Source organism: Babylonia areolata, chromosome 13 (genome assembly GCF_041734735.1).
Source record: "Babylonia areolata isolate BAREFJ2019XMU chromosome 13, ASM4173473v1, whole genome shotgun sequence".
In the NCBI taxonomy this organism is placed as follows: domain Eukaryota; kingdom Metazoa; phylum Mollusca; class Gastropoda; order Neogastropoda; family Buccinidae; genus Babylonia; species Babylonia areolata.
This window is the reverse complement of record NC_134888.1, coordinates 8,225,792-8,244,903: the sequence shown is the minus strand read 5'-3', so window position 1 is coordinate 8,244,903 and position 19,112 is coordinate 8,225,792. Positions and strand designations below refer to the sequence as shown.

General features: G+C 41.9%; 1 protein-coding gene across 1 annotated transcript; it reads left to right on the top strand.

Annotated features, from left to right (window-relative positions):
• The first annotated feature begins 812 nt into the window (after positions 1 to 812).
• Positions 813 to 18,159, top strand: LOC143288818 (uncharacterized). The gene is made up of 3 exons (XM_076597456.1): positions 813 to 849; positions 7,446 to 7,586; positions 17,865 to 18,159. Exons 2-3 carry the CDS (start codon positions 7,532 to 7,534, stop codon positions 18,146 to 18,148), a joined length of 339 nt encoding a protein of 112 aa, XP_076453571.1. The 5' UTR covers positions 813 to 849; positions 7,446 to 7,531; the 3' UTR covers positions 18,149 to 18,159.
• Positions 18,160 to 19,112: the final 953 nt, after the last annotated feature.

The window sequence follows — 19,112 nt, the reverse complement described above, 5'->3', positions numbered from 1 at the left end:
TCAGTGTGTCTAGCTAATCAAATCCTTAGAGAACCAATACCAGTGCATCTAGCTAATCAAAATCCTTACAGAATCAATAACCAGTGTGTGTAGCTAATCAAATCATTACAGAAACAATAACCAGTGTATCTAGCTCATCAAAATCCTTAGAGTACCAATAATCAGTGTGTCTAGCTAATCAAAATCTTTAGAGAACCAATAATCATTGCAACTAACTAATAAATACCTTAGAGAACCAATAATCAGTGTATCTAGCTAATCAAAATTTTTTTAGTACAAAGAACCAGTGTAAGTTTCCAACCAATTGAAAAAAAAATTAGTGCAAAAAAACATTGTGAGTGTCCATCCATTCAGACTTTTTATAATATTGAAAACTAATTAAAAAAGGTATCGGAAAACAGTGCGACTCCGTTCTCAAAGAGAAAGCTACACATATAACCCAGCGATACTTCTGCCGACGCCTCAAATAGTACACTTCAAAGATTAGAAAACACACACACAAAAGCCACATTCCGGAAATCGAACCTGCGACCCCCATGACCTTAAGATTTTAAACCTTACCACTCACCCATCGCACGCCAAAAATAAAATGCTACACACCCGTTGCTAAAGGCCTAGATCATTACAGCAGCAAAAACTACCTTGAGCACAACGTCGCGACCCAATGTCGAAAGAGGGCACAAACATTTTTAGCCAATCAAACTCTTTCTTATGAGTGCGGCCCTATACAGTCACACACACACACACACACACATACCTCAGGGCACTGTCACCATCATTATAAAAACAGATGTACTTGATTCCCCGACAATTTTCCCGCGAGTGAAAACTTCGTCCTCAGTACAGGCAGTGAGTGCTCGTTTGTTTGGTTGTCGTCATGTTCTTGCCTGTTCAGTCTTTGTTGCTCGATATGTGAGTTCGTTAGTTTCGGCGTGTGTGTGTGTGTGTGTGTGTTCTTTCTTGTCTTCAGCCATCTTTCCTCTTCCTTCCGTTTCTTCGTCGTTGTCATCGTCCTCTTCTTTCTGCTGCTGACGCTGTTGTTTGTTGCTGTTCTGTGTCGTTTATTTTCCATTTATAGTTTCATGTGTGCAGAAAAATTTTCAGTGATTGTCACAGGGAAAGTCACAGTGTTTCGACTCGTCAAATCTTTTTTTTTTTTTTTAATGAAATGCTTCGTAATTTGTTGTTACATATATATATATGTGTGTGTGTGTGTGTGTGTGTGTGTATGTGTGTGTGTATGCGTGTGTGTATACATATATGTGTGTGTGTGTGTGTATGCGTATGTGTATATGGGTGTGTGTGTGTGTGTGTTAGGGTGTGTGCTTCTCTCTCTCCCTCTCTCTCTCTTGGTAAGAGACATAAACAGATTTATTAGTACACTTTGAACAAGATTAGTTCACTCTAGATGGCAAGAATGGTCAAATTTGTGTTTTACAGACAATTCTTTTCTGTGCATTATATTCCTACCTATCTATTGTAGATTATTATTTGCAGTTTATCATTTACTTTTGTCATTGGTAAGATTTAGTTATGGAATGTTGAAGGGCCATGGCCTTTATTGAATAAAATCTCTCTCTCTCTCTCTCTCTCTCTCTCTCACACACACACACACACACACACACACACACACACACACACACACACACATAAAAACAAAGATCAAACGTATTAGATACTGGCTTAGATTAATACAGTTCCCACTAACAAGAATAAACAGACAAGCTTATGGAATGATGCTAAATCAGTTAGATTCTGGGACAGAAAATTGGGCTGTTTTTGTAAAGAATGTTTTAACCGCACAGGGCTTTGGGATTGTCTGGATGTGTCAGGGTGTTGGCAATGATCGAATATTTCTCGCAGAATTTAAAGACAGATTAATTAATTCGTGCAAACAGGATTGGCATGCCCACATTGAAGAGTCAGAAAAAGACAATTGGTTCCTCTCTTTAAGGAACATTTTTCAGACAGAAAAATACATCAAAGTAATAGGTAACAAATAGCACAGAACAAGCCTGGCTCGATTCAGACTTAGAACTTTAGGCCTAAATGCTAACAAAAAATGGTTCTCTGCTGACACGTCTGCACGGTCCCCTTGTCCAATGTGTGGTGCTTCAGTTGAAGATGAAACTCATTTTCTGTTGTTGTTGTTGTTTTTTTGGGGGGGTTAAGTATTATGAAGAAATTCGAAAGAAATGCTTACTTTTCAACGGTGAAAACTTAGATAACATGAACCTTACCAGTACGCTTTTAACAGATGATGAAGTAAGAATAAGATCACGAGCGAACTTTATTGCCCGAGCTTGGGATTGTCGGAAAGCCTTATAGTTATCGAAAAAACACTGTTACCCTGATGCCAATTCCACAGTTTATAATTCTGAAAGACTTTGTTGAAAGGTGGATGGTGGAGCTTTTTTATTTTCCTTTTTAATCTTGACAATATGTTGTATTTTATGATTTTGTTGTTGTCTGTCGTTGATTTTTTTTTACTCTTAGCGATGTCAATTTCTCTGTAAACCGCCGTTATTCTTTTGTTCATACATTGTCCCCCATGCCAAAGGATAGTACTGTCAATAGCAATAAAACAATGTCCGTGTCCGTGTCCCCCCCCCCCTCCACCTCCACCCTCTCTCTCTCTCTCTCTCTCCGTCGTGTAATAACGATTATCATAATTTGCCAGTCCATGCGATTTTTGTGATAGTGCTTTAACGGCTCAAACACACGTGGTACAATTCAGACACCGGCCCCAAACAGACAGCAGTGGCGAATCTTCGTTGCTGCCCTACAAGCCAGAGGGCACAACGGGCAGAAAAACAACTTTGATTTCCACCACATGAGGACGAATTCCTTGCGCACATAAACATGTCACATCGGAAATGATGCTGTTTCTGAATTTGTCTTTATGTGTATGTTTCTGAATAGACAGCACAGCCGTGCAACATTATGAGTTAATGTCTGCACAACACAGTTTTTGTAAGCAACCTTCCTGTGTTTCGTTTTGTGTGGATTGAAGTGGTCGTTGACTTCTAATTCCTGTCTGTTGTATAAATCATAGTGTTTGATCGTACTTACATTCTAATGTATAATGTCGGTCTTTTTATTGTTGTCCGTATCTAATTTAGTTTTGGTGATACTTTGTTGTGAAAAGATTCTCAAAAGATTTAAAATAAGAGTGACAGTTAATTGCATTGTGGGTGGAAGTGTCAACCCTTTTATGGGGCCTATTTGAAAGGCGTGGTGATCACGATGTATCGTATACTGGTAGGTATATACCATCACTGCTGTTTAATTTCCCCAACAGAAATAAAGTGGCCCATTTTCGAATAAGACTGAATATTGATATTCGATATAGATATAGGCCTATACCCAATTTCTCAAGTGCATAAGTCTGGATCGCGTTTCTTCATGGTTCCCTAAGCTGTAGTCTGTTATTTGCTATGCTTACTCGTTGTGCAGTATCAGGTATTCCAAATGTGTATATCTCCTTTCAAGCATAATCAATTATATCTCATTCTTAACCTTGTTTCCGAATCCTTAAAAGGTAGCTTAATATCCACGGGGCTTTTAGCCCTGGTATGGCTTTTGTAGCTGGTAAGTGATGGAAGAACAGGAGTTGACCTTAGAAGTAAAATCAGTATTTACAAATAGTTGTTGATTTGTTCATTCAATATTTAAATCTGCTGCAATATATAGGATAGTCCTGGGTTTTTTTCAACACTCCAGCTGGATGATAGTATACTCTTTCACAACAAACGGTTGTTTGTTGTTGTTTTTTCCTCTGTTAAGTAATGTAAACTTGTAGAAATATATGACCCATCACTGAAAAGAATACAAACATGAGCGGCAGATAGAACAATCACACTTGGGTTGGGCAAAATGCATTGGCTGACATGAGGTCAGTGTACCTTTGGCGAGTGGGCCTGCCTGATTTATCATCGCAAGGAACAGGTGACGTGTTCTACAGACACTTAAAAGAAAAAGAAATGCGCCATTGCCTGTCATTGACGTCATGACTGTTGGCCTGACGGCACATTCGGCCCAGTAGACAGATTTTCCAGATGGCCAGCCGTGCTTTTCAATACTGTTCATCTGAAGTTTTGTTGTTTTTGCATAGTCTTAATTTCATTGGTTTTCATAAAAATGTTGTACGCGCCTCGGATGGTTATCTACACACAAGTTAAGCGCAAAGCAGAAATGAAATAGCCTACATAACCACCAACGCCCCAGGACATTAACGATAACAATCATCATTATTATCATCATTATCATAATATATATATATATATATATATATATATATCATACATATGATTCGTGCACTGGTGTTAATCTTGAATTTATAGTGCTGTGTGTGTGTGTGTGTGTGTGTGTGGTCCTATGTCCGTGTGTGCATGCGACGTTATAACGGTTAATCATCTCTTGATGTCTATTATTTGACTGTGGTAAATTGTTCTGCTCATTCAGACGCATTTCTTATGCGGATACATCGGTGTTCGGTAACTTCAAGGAATTGAAATGGAAGATTTTTTAATATATTTAGACTTTTAAAACGCTGTGATGTGATTGGATGGTGTACAATTGTGAGTTGCGAGAGATGGTGGAGGTACGGGGCCGTGAGTTGGATGGTTAAAAGAAATAGGGCGTGAGAGAGAGGGCGACTGGGTGATGGGGAAGGAGGAGGTTGATTTTATGTCAGAAAGAACGGACATTTTTTTTCAGTGATTTTATATATCATGTTCTTTTGTACGCTTTGAATATGGTATTTGCTGCTTTTACAAGTTTATATTTGCAAATGTTACCATTGTTCTATTGTAGAATCTCGTGCTTTCTTGTCACCCAGAAGCCAATATTCATTGGTTTGTTTGTTTTTTTATTGAGGACTTTACAGTGGTTTGATTGATTGATTGACTGATTGATTCTCCCCCCCCCCCCCCTCCCTCTCTCTCTCACTTCCTAGGCAATCAGAAAAAACAGTTTAATAAAAGTATGTCAGATAAGTTAACTGATGACTAAAAACAATCTTGGGAATGCTTTAATAATATATCTTCCGCTTTATAAAAAATGAATAAGATAAAATAATAATAATAATAATAATAGGGCGATGTATAAAAAAAATAATTAAAAAAAAAACAATTAAAGAGACATTTCTTTGTCTAATACTAGTAGTAAAGTATGTAGTGATATTATTAACCGAAGACTTAAAAATATGTACAATGCAATAAGTGGCGAGCATCAGGCTGGATTTAAGAGTATGCTCGACGACTGATCATATGTTTACACTTTTGGTCTTAATTCAGAAACAGCTATCTCGAAATCGCAAATTCTACGTTGCATTTATTGACTTTGAAAAGGCGTTTGAATCAGTTACTCGAAATATAATGTGGCCTGTTCTAACAACAAACAAAAAAGGATAATAGGAAAACGTCGTAACTGTGTGAAGACTATTAAATAAGAATAAGAAGTGGTGACAAGCTTAGTGATTATATATGTTGTACAAGAGGGAATTGTCTGCAGTCCGATTCTGTTTTCATTATTAATGATTGAATTAGCAGGTGAATAGATAACGGAAGAGATGGTGCTAGATGTACCAATGATCTCTTAGATTTGTATATTTTATTCCTTGATAATGACATACTTTTGCCTTCAGAGACAGTCAGTTTCCAGACGCAGCTAAACAATTTGAAAATTTCAGCTAATTGATTGCAGTGAAGGGTAAATTTGGATAAAAGCAATATCATCGTCTTCAGGAAAGGCGGTTCTGTTTTCATTATCTATAAATGAATTAGCAGTTCAATAGATAAAGGAAGACATGGTGCTAGATTTAACAACGATCTCTTAGATTTGTTTATTTAATTACTTGCTGATGACATACTTTTGCTTTCAGAGACAGTCGGTTTACAGACACAGTTAAACAATTTGAAAAATTCAGCTATTTGATTGAAGTTGAGGATAAATTTGGATAAAAGCAATATCATCGTCATCAGGAAAGGCGGTTATTTGGCAGCAAGGAAAATCAGTACATGATGGTATCACTATGCCTGTCGTAAATGTTTATGAATACCTGGGACTATTTTTTTCTACTCCTTTTAGTTTTGTAGCTGCTGTCTGCAGAGATCTATCTAGCAGAGCAAAGAATGCATTGTTGTCTGATATGATGAAAAACTTATTGTTTGAATAATAACTTTCTGGAACTTTTATTATCATTTTAAAAAATCTCAGATACAACCTGTAATACAATGCGGCTCAGAATAATTATTGTGAGTACTCGACAGGAGAGCTGCTATGCATTGCGAATTTGTTTACTTGTTTGGCTTTAAAAGTTTTGGAGGTTGAATGAAAACACCAAATGATTCAGTTTTATCGAGAAACCGATATATACCGCATTTATGTTAATTCTGCTGTTGAATGCATTCACTACTGATTAAAGTTACTGAAAACGAATGATCATAGACTGCCATGTAAACCGTATAATATGTTATACGATTTAGATTTAACAGGCAAATAAATCTGATTTCAATGTATGAATGTGTTTGTATGAAGTTGGATTTGGGTATGCAGGGTATTATCAAGGCGCAGGTGATGAAAATTGATTAATTTTGTAGAAATATTCCGCCAAAGGTTCATGGACTGTAGGTGGCAAAAGCAGGAAAACCACATCAAATCAAGTGAAAGGTTTAGTTTGCAGGTTTAGTAGAATTCATACGTTGAATCATACAGTGAAGCGATAACTTTTGTGTAAAATAAACAGACCCCTGTAATATACTCTGACCAGAGTCAGATTTGATGTTTCTGATCTAAAAGTACACAGATATGGTTATAGAACCGTAAATAATACAGAATTATTATGCCCTCTGTGCAAGGAACCCAGATTGGATGTAGTTCATCTTGTTCTGAAATGTCCTGCCCTTACAGACCTTCCAGTTAAATTTATTCCCAAGAAATATTACACATAGCCATGTCTATTTCGATTACGTTTATTGATGTCAACGGTTGATCAAGAAACTATGTGCAGTCTTTGTTTCTATATTGTGTTTTTCAACTGAGAGAGACACTTGTATCCTAACTGGTGTGGTTTCTGGTTATGCTTGTTGTGTTCTGTTAAACTCTGTTATCGCCCATTGTTCATATGGGGCTATGGCCTTAAATGAGTAACTCACTCTCTCTCTCTCTCTCTCTCTCTGTCTCTGTGTCTGTCTGTCTCTCTCTCTCTCCCTCTCCACCCCCCCCCCTCCCTCCCTCCCCCACCTCCCCCTCTCTCTCTCTATCTCTCCAACTCACTCAGTCCATTCCTCCGTCCGTTTCTCCCTCTGTCTTTCTCACGCTTTGTAATTTAGGTAATTTATGTTCTTCTGCTACGTAAGAGCACGCACTATATAGTTTTAAGAATCCAGAAACTTGTATTTTTATTTTATTTTATTATTTTATTTTATTTTTTCCGGATTTAGTTGGAGACAAGTTGACTGCACGGGCAGGAAGCGTGGCGCGAACATCCAATGACAGTGTGAGAAACGGTCTGAAAAAGACACTCAGAATGAGAAGGACAACACTGGTTCTGTCGGCTTTGGTCCTTCTTCTCACGGGGACGGGTAAGACTGATCTGTCTGTCTGTCTGTCTGTCGGTCGGTCTGCCTGCCTGCCAGCCTGCTGCTTGCCTGCTAACCTTTCTTTCTGCCTGTCTGCCTGCCGGTCGGTCTGTCTGTCTGTCTGTCTGCCTGCCTACTGCCTGTCTGTCAGTCTGTCTACCTGCTGACTGTCGGTCGGTCGGTAGGTCTGCCTGCCTGCTGTCTACATGTCTGTCGATCAGAAAGTCTGTCTGCTGTCTGCCTGCTGCCTGTCGGTCGGTCGGTCTGCCTCCCTGCCTGCTGCGTGCCAGTCTGTCTGCCTGCCTGCCTGTCTGTCTGTATGTATGTCTGCCTGCCTGCCTGCTTGTCTGTCTGTCTGCCTGTCTGTCTAGGAGCGGGTAAAAATGACTGGACAACTTCACCTCTCCCTGTACACCTCGCCCCCCCCCCCCCCCCCCCCCCCCCCCCCCCGCCCCTCTCTTTCTCTCTCTCTCTCTTATATAAGAAAAAAACATAGAGGAACAGGCGGGCTTTAGAACAGGTTATAGTACTGTCGACCATATATTTACTTTATACGCTTTAGTCCAAAAGCATCTCTTACGTAAGACTAAGCTATACGTAGCATTCGTAGATTTCAAAAAAGCATTTGATTCTGTGAACAAACATCCTGTGGAGTACTCTAAGAAAGAGCGGGGTACATGGGAAGTTTTACATGGCTGTGAAAAGCATCCATGATTCTGTACTTGTATGTGTTCGTGACAAAGGTATTTATTCAGACTTTTTTCAGTGTCCAAGAGGGGTTAAACAAGGCTGTATGCTAAGCCCACAGATGTTTTCCTTCTTCATCAATGAATTGGCAGTGGAGTTATCAAAGAAGGGTAGACATGGAATACAAATGATACCTGGCGCAACAGAATTGTTCTTAATGCTATTTGCTGATGATGTTGTTCCCTTGTCTGACACACCCATAGGGTTACAAAATTAATTAAATGCCATTAAGCAAGAAACAGATACACTACAACTAACAGTAAATCTCGATAAGACCAATATTATAGTTTTCCGCAATGGAGGTCATCTTTCGACTCGTGAAAAATGGTGCTATGGTGATAGGGAAATAAAAGTAACCAATACATATTTAGGAATGTTATTCACAACAAAATATAGTTTGACGTCTGCGTGGGATGAAGCAAATAGAAAAGGGAAAAAAGGTGTAATCCAAATTATAAAATCACTCAAGAGAGAGCGTTCTACTGACGCACAGCTTTTTTGGAAACTTTTCGACACACAAATTGAACCAGCCTTGAACTATGGAGCGGAAATATGGGGACTCATGCCAAATAACCAAATGGAAAAGGTACATACATTTGCAATGAAGCGCTTTTTTTTGGTGTCCCATTACACTCATCAAACACTATAATGTACGGCGAAACCGGCAGGTACCCATTGCATATTAGATCAATTGTAAAATGCATAAAATATTGGCACAAATACATATACACATTTTCACCCTCATGTCCTTCCTTTGGGGCTCCCTCAATATCTACAGCCCTGTCACCTTCTTTTGGGCCTCCCTCAATATCTACAGCCCTATCTCACCTTCCTTTGCCCCTCCCTCAATATCTACAGCCCTATCTAACCTTCCTTTGCCCCTCCCTCAATATCTACAGCCCTATCTAACCTTCCTTTGCCCCTCCCTCAATATCTACAGCCCTATCTAACCTTCCTTTGCCCCTCCCTCAATATCTACAGCCCTATCTAACCTTCCTTTGCCCCTCCCTCAATATCTACAGCCCTATCTAACCTTCCTTTGCCCCTCCCTCAATATCTACAGCCCTATCCCACCTTCCTTTGCCCCTCCCTCAATATCTACAGCCCTATCTAACCTTCCTTTGCCCCTCCCTCAATATCTACAGCCCTATCCCACCTTCCTTTGCCCCTCCCTCAATATCTACAGCCCTATCCCACCTTCCTTTGCCCCTCCCTCAATATCTACAGCCCTATCTAACCTTCCTTTACCCCTCCCTCAATATCTACAGCCCTATCTAACCTTCCTTTGCCCCTCCCTCAATATCTACAGCCCTATCTAACCTTCCTTTGCCCCTCCCTCAATATCTACAGCCCTATCCAACCTTCCTTTGCCCCTCCCTCAATATCTGCAGCCCTATCTAACCTTCCTTTGCCCCTCCCTCAATATCTACAGCCCTATCCCACCTTCCTTTGCCCCTCCCTCAATATCTACAGCCCTATCTAACCTTCCTTTGCCCCTCCCTCAATATCTACAGCCCTATCCCACCTTCCTTTGCCCCTCCCTCAATATCTACAGCCCTATCCCACCTTCCTTTGCCCCTCCCTCAATATCTACAGCCCTATCTAACCTTCCTTTACCCCTCCCTCAATATCTACAGCCCTATCTAACCTTCCTTTGCCCCTCCCTCAATATCTACAGCCCTATCTAACCTTCCTTTGCCCCTCCCTCAATATCTACAGCCCTATCTAACCTTCCTTTGCCCCTCCCTCAATATCTACAGCCCTATCTCACCTTCCTTTGGGCCTCCCTAGTCTTCAGCCCTACCCCACCCCAAATGTCTTCAGCCATATCCCCCTAATGTCCCCATATCCCCCTAATGTCTTCAGCCTACCCCACCCCTAATGTCTTCAGCCTACCCCACCCCTAATGTTTTTCAGCCTACCCCACCCCTAATGTCTTCAGCCCTACCCCACCCCTAATGTCTTCAGCCTTATCCCCCTAATGTCTTCAGCCCTACCCCACCCCTAATGTCTTCAGCCCTATCCCACCCCTAATGTCTTCAGCCCTACCCCACCCCTAATGTCTTCAGCCCTATCCCACCCCTAATATCTTCAGCCCTACCCCACCCCTAATGTCTTCAGCCCTACCCCACCCTTAATGTCTTCAGCCCTACCCCACCCCTAATGTCTTCAGCCTTATCCCACCCCTAATGTCTTCAGCCCTATCCCACCCCTAATGTCTTCAGCCCTATCCCACCCCTAATGTCTTCAGCCCTATCCCCCTAATGTCTTCAGCCCTACCCCACCCCTAATGTCTTCAGCCCTACCCCACCCCTAATGTCTTCAGCCCTATCCCACCCCTAATATCTTCAGCCCTACCCCACCCCTAATATCTTCAGCCCTATCCCACCCCTAATATCTTCAGCCTTATCCCCCTGTCTTCAGCCCTATCCCACCCCTAATGTCTTCAGCCCTACCCCACCCCTAATGTCTTCAGCCCTATCCCACCCTTAATGGCTTCAGCCCTATGCCCCCCCCCCCACACACACACACCCTAATGTCCTCAGCCCTATTCTAACCTCGCCTTCCTTAGCCACCCTCCCCCTTCCCTCCCCTCCCCCAACTGTTCACGGAGGACAACATTGTGCAGTCTACTTCCAATCGTCAAGTGTTCACATGGCGGAGAAAGCGGGCACCGAGTCCCTCTGTTGAAGTGCAGGCAGAGGTTCATACCGCCAGATCCGGGTTTGTGTGGCGGGATAATGACTCTGATCAATGATAAAAACCATTAGCACTTGTCCGATAAACTGCGCCGTTATAGCTTGTTGACGTCAGGACTGTTTGAACTGGAACGTCAAGACAGGGAAGGTAAGGTCAAGACAGGAATTTTGTTTTGGTATGTTTTTGGAAGTGCAGTTTAGAAAGGAACTTTCTCTTTCCGTCACCTGACTCGTATGTGTGTGTGTGTGTGTGTGTGTGTGTGTGCGCGCGCAAACTGTCTCTACTTCTGTGATCCTACCCATCACTCTGTGATCATTTTGAAGTCATTTTTCTCTTCGCCCTCAGGGTTGGGTGAAAAGCGTCTGCACGCTTATTCTATTTCCCTCATTATCGTTATCGTCATTTCTTTCCTCTCTTTCTCTTTGTCTTTCTTTCTTCCTTTTTCTGTCTGTCTCTTTTTCTTATGTTCGAGAAATAGACCGTTGACAACCAAAAAAACCACACACACAAAGTTTTAAATTCGAGATAAAAAAGCTTTCCCCTTTCGCTTATTCCCCCTTAGCGTTGATGCTCTAAAACGACTTGGTATAATTATTGTACAAACGTGCTTTAGAATTAGTTCTCTTAAGTCACATTCATTCACTCTTAATGATCATTGGTCACCTGGTATATTGTACAAATGTACTTCAAAATTAGTTCTCGTAAGTCATGTTCATTCACTCCTAAGTGATCACAGGTCACTTGGTCTGTAATGTCTAACTTCATTAACAGTCATCGCATTCTTGATGTCTGTCATGTCTCACTAACTACATGGACAGTCATCGTATTCTTGATGTCTGTCATGTCTCACTAACTACATGGACAGTCATCGTATTCTTGATGTCTGTCATGTCTCACTAACTACATTAATAGTCATCGTATTCTTTGTACCACATCTTCACATCTCTGGTCAGGTAGACAATGTCACATCTCTAGTCAGGTAAACAGATTCACATCTCCAGGTAGACAACTTCATGTCTCTAGTCAGGTAGACGACTACATCTCCGTTCAGATATACAGCTTCAAATCTCTGGTCTCCAATTCATATCTCCATACAGATAGACAACTTCACATCTCTAATCAGGAAGACAACTTCACGTTCTCCAGTCCCGTAGACAACTTCACATCTCCAGTCAGGTAGACAATTTCACATTTCTGGTCATGTAGACAACTTTACATCTCCAGACAGCTTCACATCTCATCAGGTAGACAGCTTCACATCTCAAAGTCAGGCAGGACAACGTCACATCTCTGGTCATGTAGACAACTTTACATCTCCAGACAGCTTCACATCTTATCAGGTAGACAGCTTCACGTCTCATCAGGTAGACAATTCCACATCTCAAAGACAGGCAGACAACATCTCAGCTTTACATCTCAAAGTCAGGTAGACAACTTCACATCTCATCAGGTAGACAGCTTCATATCTCATCAGGTAGACAACTTCACATCTCCAGTCAGGCAGACAGCTTCACTTCTTCACATCTCTAGCCAGGTAGACAGCTTCACATCTCTAACCAAGTAGACAGCTTCACATCTCTAGTCAGGTGGACATTTTCACTCATCTCCTGATGTCAGACGTCTGGTTGAGCCACTATCAGAAGTCTTTTGGAAAGACAGCTTTTTCCCTTGCCGGGAAGATAATTCTTTCCCTTGCTGGAAAGATAATTCTTTCCCTTGCTGGAAAGATAGTTTTTTTCTCATGCTGGAAAGAGCTTTTTTCCTCTTGCTGGAAAGATAGGGTTATCCCTTGCTGGAAATCGTGATTTTGTCCCTCGCGCGAAAGATAGCTTTTTCCCTCGTTGGAAAGATAGTTTTATACCTTGCTGGAAAGAGAGCTTTTACCCCAGCTGGAAATAAATAGTTATCCCTTGCTGGAAATAGAGCTTTTCCCCTTGCTGGAAAGATAGCTTTCTTCCTTGCTGGAAAAAGACCCTTTTCCCTTGCTGGAAAAAGAGCTTTTTCCCTTGCTGGAACAATAGCTTTATCCCTTGCTTGAAATAGAGCTTTTTCCCTTGCTAGAAAGAGAGCTATTTCCCTAGCTGGAAATAGAGCTTTAACCCTCGCTGGAAAGACAGCTTTATCTTTTGCTTGAAATAGAGCATTACCCCTTGCTAGAATGGGCTTTTTCTGTAGCTGGAAATAGAGCTTTCTCCCTTCCTGGAAAGACAGCTTTTTCCTTTGCTGGAAAGAGAGTTTTATCTCTTGCTGGAAAGAGAGCTTATCCCTTGCCGGAAAGAGAGCTTTCTTCGTTGCTGGAAAGATAGCTTTTTCCCTTGATGGAAAGATAGCTTTCCCCCTCGCTGGAAAGATAGCTTTTTCCTTCCCTGGAAAAATAACGTTACCCCTTGCTGGAAAGATGGCCTTTTCCCTTCCTGAAAAGAGCTTTATCCCTTGCTGGAAAGATAGCGTTATCTCTTGCTGGAAAGATAGCGTTATCCCTTGCTGGAAAAATACTTTCTTCCTTTGCTGGAAAGATAGCTTTTCCACTTGCTGGAAACAGAGCTTTTTCCCTTGCCAGAAATAGAGCTTTTTCCTTTGCTAGAAAGATCGCTTTTTCCTTTTCTGGAAAGCGTTATCCCTTGCTGGAAAGATCAGGGTTGGGGTGTGGTTGTTTGGGTTTTTTTGCCTTGCTGGAAAAATACTTTATCCCTTGCTGGAAATAGAGCTTTTTCCCTTGTTGGGAAGATAGCGTTATCCCTTGCTGGAAAGACAGCTTTTTCCCATGCTGGAAAGATAGCTTTATCTCTTGCTTGAAAGATAGCGTTATCCCTTGCATTTTTTTTTCATGCTTGAAAGAGAGCTTTTTCTCTTCCCTTAAGATAGCTTTTTCATTTGCTGGAAATTGAACTTTCTTCCTTGCTGGAAATTGGGCTTTTTTTCATCCTGGAAAGATAGCTTCCTCCTCTGCTGGAAAGGTAGCTTTTTCCCTTGCTGGAAAGATAGCATTATCACTTGCTGGAAATAGGGCTTTTAACCTTGCTGGAAATAGAGCTTTTTCCCTTGCTGGAAATAGAGCTTTTTCCCTTGCTTGAAAGAATGTTTTTTTCCTTTGCTGGAAAGATAGCTTTTTCCTTGCTTTAAATAGAGCTTTTCCCCTAGCTGGAAAGATAGCTTTCTCCCCTGCTGGAAAGATTTTTTCCCTTGCTGGAAAGATAGTTTTTCCTTTGCTGGAAATATCTTTTTTCCCCTTGCTGGAAAGATAGCTTTTTCCCTTGCTGGAAATAGAGCTTTATCCCTTGCTGGAAAGATAGTTTTTTCCCCTTGCTGGAAAGATAGTTTTCCCCTCGCTGGAAAGATAGCTTTCTTCTTTGCTGGAAAGATAGCATTATCTCTTGCTGGAAAGAGAGCTTTTTGCCCTTGCTGGAAAGGAATCTTTTTCCCTTGCTGGAAATTGCGCTTTTTCCCTTGCTGAAAAGAGAGCTTTTTCCCTTGCTGGAAAGGAATCTTTTTTCCTTGCTGGAAATGTAGCTTTTCCCCTTGCTGGAAACATAGCTTTATCTCTTGCTAGAAATAGAGCTTTTTCCCTTGCTGGAAAGATAGCTTTTCCCCTTGCTGGGAAGATCGGTTTGTTTGTTTTTCCTTTTCCAGAAAGATAGCTTTTCCCCTCGCTGGAAATAGAGCTTTTCCCCTTACTGGAAAGACAGCTTTCTTCCTTGCTGGAAAGGTCGTTTTTTTCTCTGTTGGAAAGATCGGTTTTTTCCCTTGCTGGAAAGAAAGCTTTCTCCCTTGCTGGAAAGATAACTTTCTCCCTTGCTGAAAAGATCGTTTCTTTCCCTTGCTGGAAAGATAGCTTTTTCCATTGATGGAAAGATAGCTTTCTCCCTTGCTGGAAAGACTGCTTTTTCCCATCCTGGAAAGGTAGCGTTATCCCTCGCTGGAAAGGTAGTGTTAACCCTTGCTGGAAAGAGAGCTTTTTCCCTTCCTGGAAAGATAGCTTTTTCCCATGCTGGCCTACATGTGTGAAACTGCCTGCTCGCCAGTATACAGAACATCGTCATCCTCAGCTTTCAAAAGACATCAAAAACTTTTTTTTTTACGTCACTCTCAGCTTTCAAAAGATATAAAAAATATATTTTAAAAACCGTTTTTACGTCACCTTCAGCTTTCAAAAGATAACAAAAACCGTTTTTCAGTCATTCTCAGCTTTCAAAAGATTTTTTTAACCATTTAAAAGTCATTCTCAGCTTTCAAAAGATATCAAAAACCGTTTTTTACGTCACCCTCAGCTTTCACAAAAACATCAGAAACCCTTTTCATGTCCCATCAGCTTTCAAAAGACTTTTTTTTTAAACTGTTTTTTTACGTTGCCCTCAGCTTTCAAAAGACATCAGAAACCTTTTTTTATGTCACCATCAGCTTTCAAAAACCATCAAAAACCCTCAGTCTTTTTTTCATATGACCCACAGCTTTCAAAAGATATAAACAGTTTTGCATCGTCTCCATCAGCTTCGAAATGATCAAAAACGTTTTTCACGTCAATCTTCCACTTTCAAATAGCATCAAAGACCTTTTTCTGCCATCACCTTCAACTTTCAAATGATATCAACAAATCTTTTTTTTTCTGTCGTGACCTTCAACTTTCAGATGACATCAAAAACCTGTTTTTCAAAGCAGTTTTTGTAGTCCGTTATCTTGTTATCTTGCTTTCACACTGCTGAGTAGTTTGCTGCCTTTGTCGTTTGTGTGTGTGTGTGTGTGTGTGTCTGTGTCTGTCTGTGTACGTGCATGCGTGCGTGCGTGTTTTGAAATTACGTATTTCGATTTTTTTTTTTTTTTGTCCTTTTTTTTTTAATAACCTATTGCTTCCGAGTTTTATTAATGTACAGCGCGGAGAGCTTACTGTGCTTGAGGTGCCGCGCGTCAGAGATCCCCGTGTTCTTCCTCATCCTCTTCGTTTCTTCCTCATCCTCTTCGTTTCTTCCTCATCCTCTTCGTTTCTTCCTCATCCTCTTCGTTTCTTCCTCATCTTCGTTTCTTCCTCATCCTCTTCGTTTCTTCCATATCGTCTTCGTTTCTTCCATATCCTCTTCGTTTCTTCCATATCCTCTTCGTTTCTTCCTCATCCTCTTTGTTTCTTCCTCATCCTCTTCGTTTCTTCCTCATCCTCTTCGTTTCTTCCATATCCTCTTCGTTTCTTCCTCATCCTCTTTGTTTCTTCCTCATCCTCTTCGTTTCTTCCATATCCTCTTCGTTTCTTCCTCATCCTCTTCGTTTCTTCCACATCCTCTTCGTTTCTTCCATATCCTCTTCGTTTCTTCCATATCCTCTTCGTTTCTTCCTCATCCTCTTCGTTTCTTCCTCATCCTCTTCGTTTCTTCCTCATCCTCTTCGTTTCTTCCATATCCTCTTCGTTTCTTCCTCATCCTCTTTGTTTCTTCCTCATCCTCTTCGTTTCTTCCATATCCTCTTCGTTTCTTCCATATCCTCTTCGTTTCTTCCTCATCCTCTTCGTTTCTTCCATATCCTCGTTTCTTCCTCATCCTCTTCGTTTCTTCCATATCCTCTTCGTTTCTTCCTCATCCTCTTCGTTTCTTCCTCATCCTCTTCGTTTCTTCCACTCGTTTCTTCCATATCCTTTTCGTTTCTTCCTCATCCTCTTCGTTTCTTCCTCATCCTCTTCGTTTCTTCCTCATCCTCTTCGTTTCAAGACAAACTATTTCTCTCTTTGCTGCTGTCCTCACAATGCGATCGTCCTACATGCCGTTTTAACGACATCACGACCACAGATGTTATCATCATTTCTTCTTTCATTGATTTCCACATACGGATAAGATTTAATGTCTCACATTTTAGCTATCCATCCATCTCTCTCTCTCCCCCCTCTCTCTCTCCCCCACACTCACTCCCTCCCTCCCACCTTGCCCGACTCTCGTCTTCCACTTTCTCTTGCTCAGATTTATTGCAGCCATCTTCGGCTTGTCTGCTTGACTGACTCACTTGCATGATTTGCTTTTATCTCATTCCAGTCGTTCTTGATAAGATCGCGAAGTCAATTTTCTAAACTCGCTTTTGGTAGTACTAATAATCATAGCTTTTTCTCCCTGTGTTTGTCCTATATCATGACTGTTTTCCTGCAGCTAGTTTCTGCGCTGTTCAGTTGGATAATGTGTTCATTTTTTGGTGGACGTGAGATATGACGTCAATCTCTTCATGCACTGAATATGACCAATCAGTCAATCAATCAATCAAACAGTTAAACCAGTTTCATGTCCTCACATGTCCATACATGGAAAATGGCATGTGGGCAACAGGATAGCATGAGACAGTACGACATTCAATTAACGTTTCACATTCCTAAAATCGTAAAAGTATGTAACACCCAAAACTAAGAAATGAAGCACGTAAAACCACAAATTAATCAGTTCTTTCTCCCTCACAAACTCTCCGTCCTTCATCAACCCACCCCCACCCCCACTTTTTCTAAACACCCAACGCACTTGCCCCATTCCTCATCATATCTCGCGACTCCAAGAGCTCCTCATAGCGTTTTTAAAGTCCAAATACATCAATGATAGCACTTTGACTCCTTAGAATATTTCACCACATAGAAGAAACCATTTACAACCAAATTCATACATTTGACAAGAGGCAAGGCCTTCAAGATTCACTAGTACCTCGCGCTTTATCCAGTCAAAGGAAGGAATCATGAGAAGAGAAAAAAAGAGATTAAAAAATCGTTAAAAAGTGTTCTGTATTCTCTCTCTCTATTTCTGTATGATTTCAGACACCATCAGTGTCTTATTTCTGTATGATTTCAGACACCATCAGTGTCTTATGTCTGTATGATTTCAGACACCAAGGCCCTATCACTGAACGCAGCTCAGCAGTTCGTTCCCGGCGGACAGCGGTTCAAGCCAAAGGTGGAACCGCTGGTCACCATGGTGACCGACAGAAGCCCGCAGACGTTCACGGAGGACGAGAGAGACGGGCCGACCAGAGCGTCCGGCCACTTCCTGTCCGTGCTGCGCCGAGCGATGGTCGTCCGCAGAAGTCGCCGAGAGTGTCCATTTGAGTGCAACGACGGTTTTGCCAACCTCAGAAGTGACACTGCAGTCCAGGACCGACCAGAGAAGTGACAGTGAAGTGCAGGGCTGAACTGAGAAGTGACAGTGAAGTGCAGGACCGACCAGAGAAGTGACAGTGAAGTGCAGGGCTGAACTGAGAAGTGACAGTGAAGTGCAGGGCTGAACTGAGAAGTGACAGTGAAGTGCAGGACCGACCAGAGAAGTGACAGTGAAGTGCAGGTCTGAACTGAGAAGTGACAGTGAAGTGCAGGACCGACCAGAGAAGTGACAGTGAAGTGCAGGTCTGACCAGAGAAGTGACAGTGAAGTGCAGGTCTGACCAGAGAAGTGACAGTGAAGTGCAGGGCTGAACTGAGAAGTGACAGTGAAGTGCAGGGCTGAACTGAGAAGTGACAGTGAAGTGCAGGTCTGACCAGAGAAGTGACAGTGAAGTGCAGGTCTGACCAGAGAAGTGACAGTGAAGTGCAGGGCTGAACTGAAGTGACAGTGAAGTGCAGGGCTGAACTGAGAAGTGACAGTGAAGTGCAGGTCTGACCAGAGAAGTGACAGTGAAGTGCAGGTCTGACCAGAGAAGTGACAGTGAAGTGCAGGGCTGAACTGAAGTGACAGTGAAGTGCAGGGCTGAACTGAGAAGTGACAGTGAAGTGCAGGGCTGACTAGAGAAGTGACAGTGAAGTGCAGGTCTGAACTGAGAAGTGACAGTGAAGTGCAGGTCTGAACTGAGAAGTGACAGTGAAGTGCAGGGCTGAACCGAGAAGTGACAGTGAAGTGCAGGGCTGAACTGGGAAGTGACAGTGAAGTGCAGGTCTGAATTGAGAAGTGACGGTGAAGTGCAGGGCTGAACTGAGAAGTGACAGTGAAGTGCAGGGCTGAACTGAGAAGTGACAGTGAAGTGCAGGGCTGAACTGAGAAGTGACAGTGAAGTGCAGGTCTGAACTGAGAAGTGACAGTGAAGTGCAGGGCTGAACTGAGAAGTGACAGTGAAGTGCAGGTCTGAACTGAGAAGTGACAGTGAA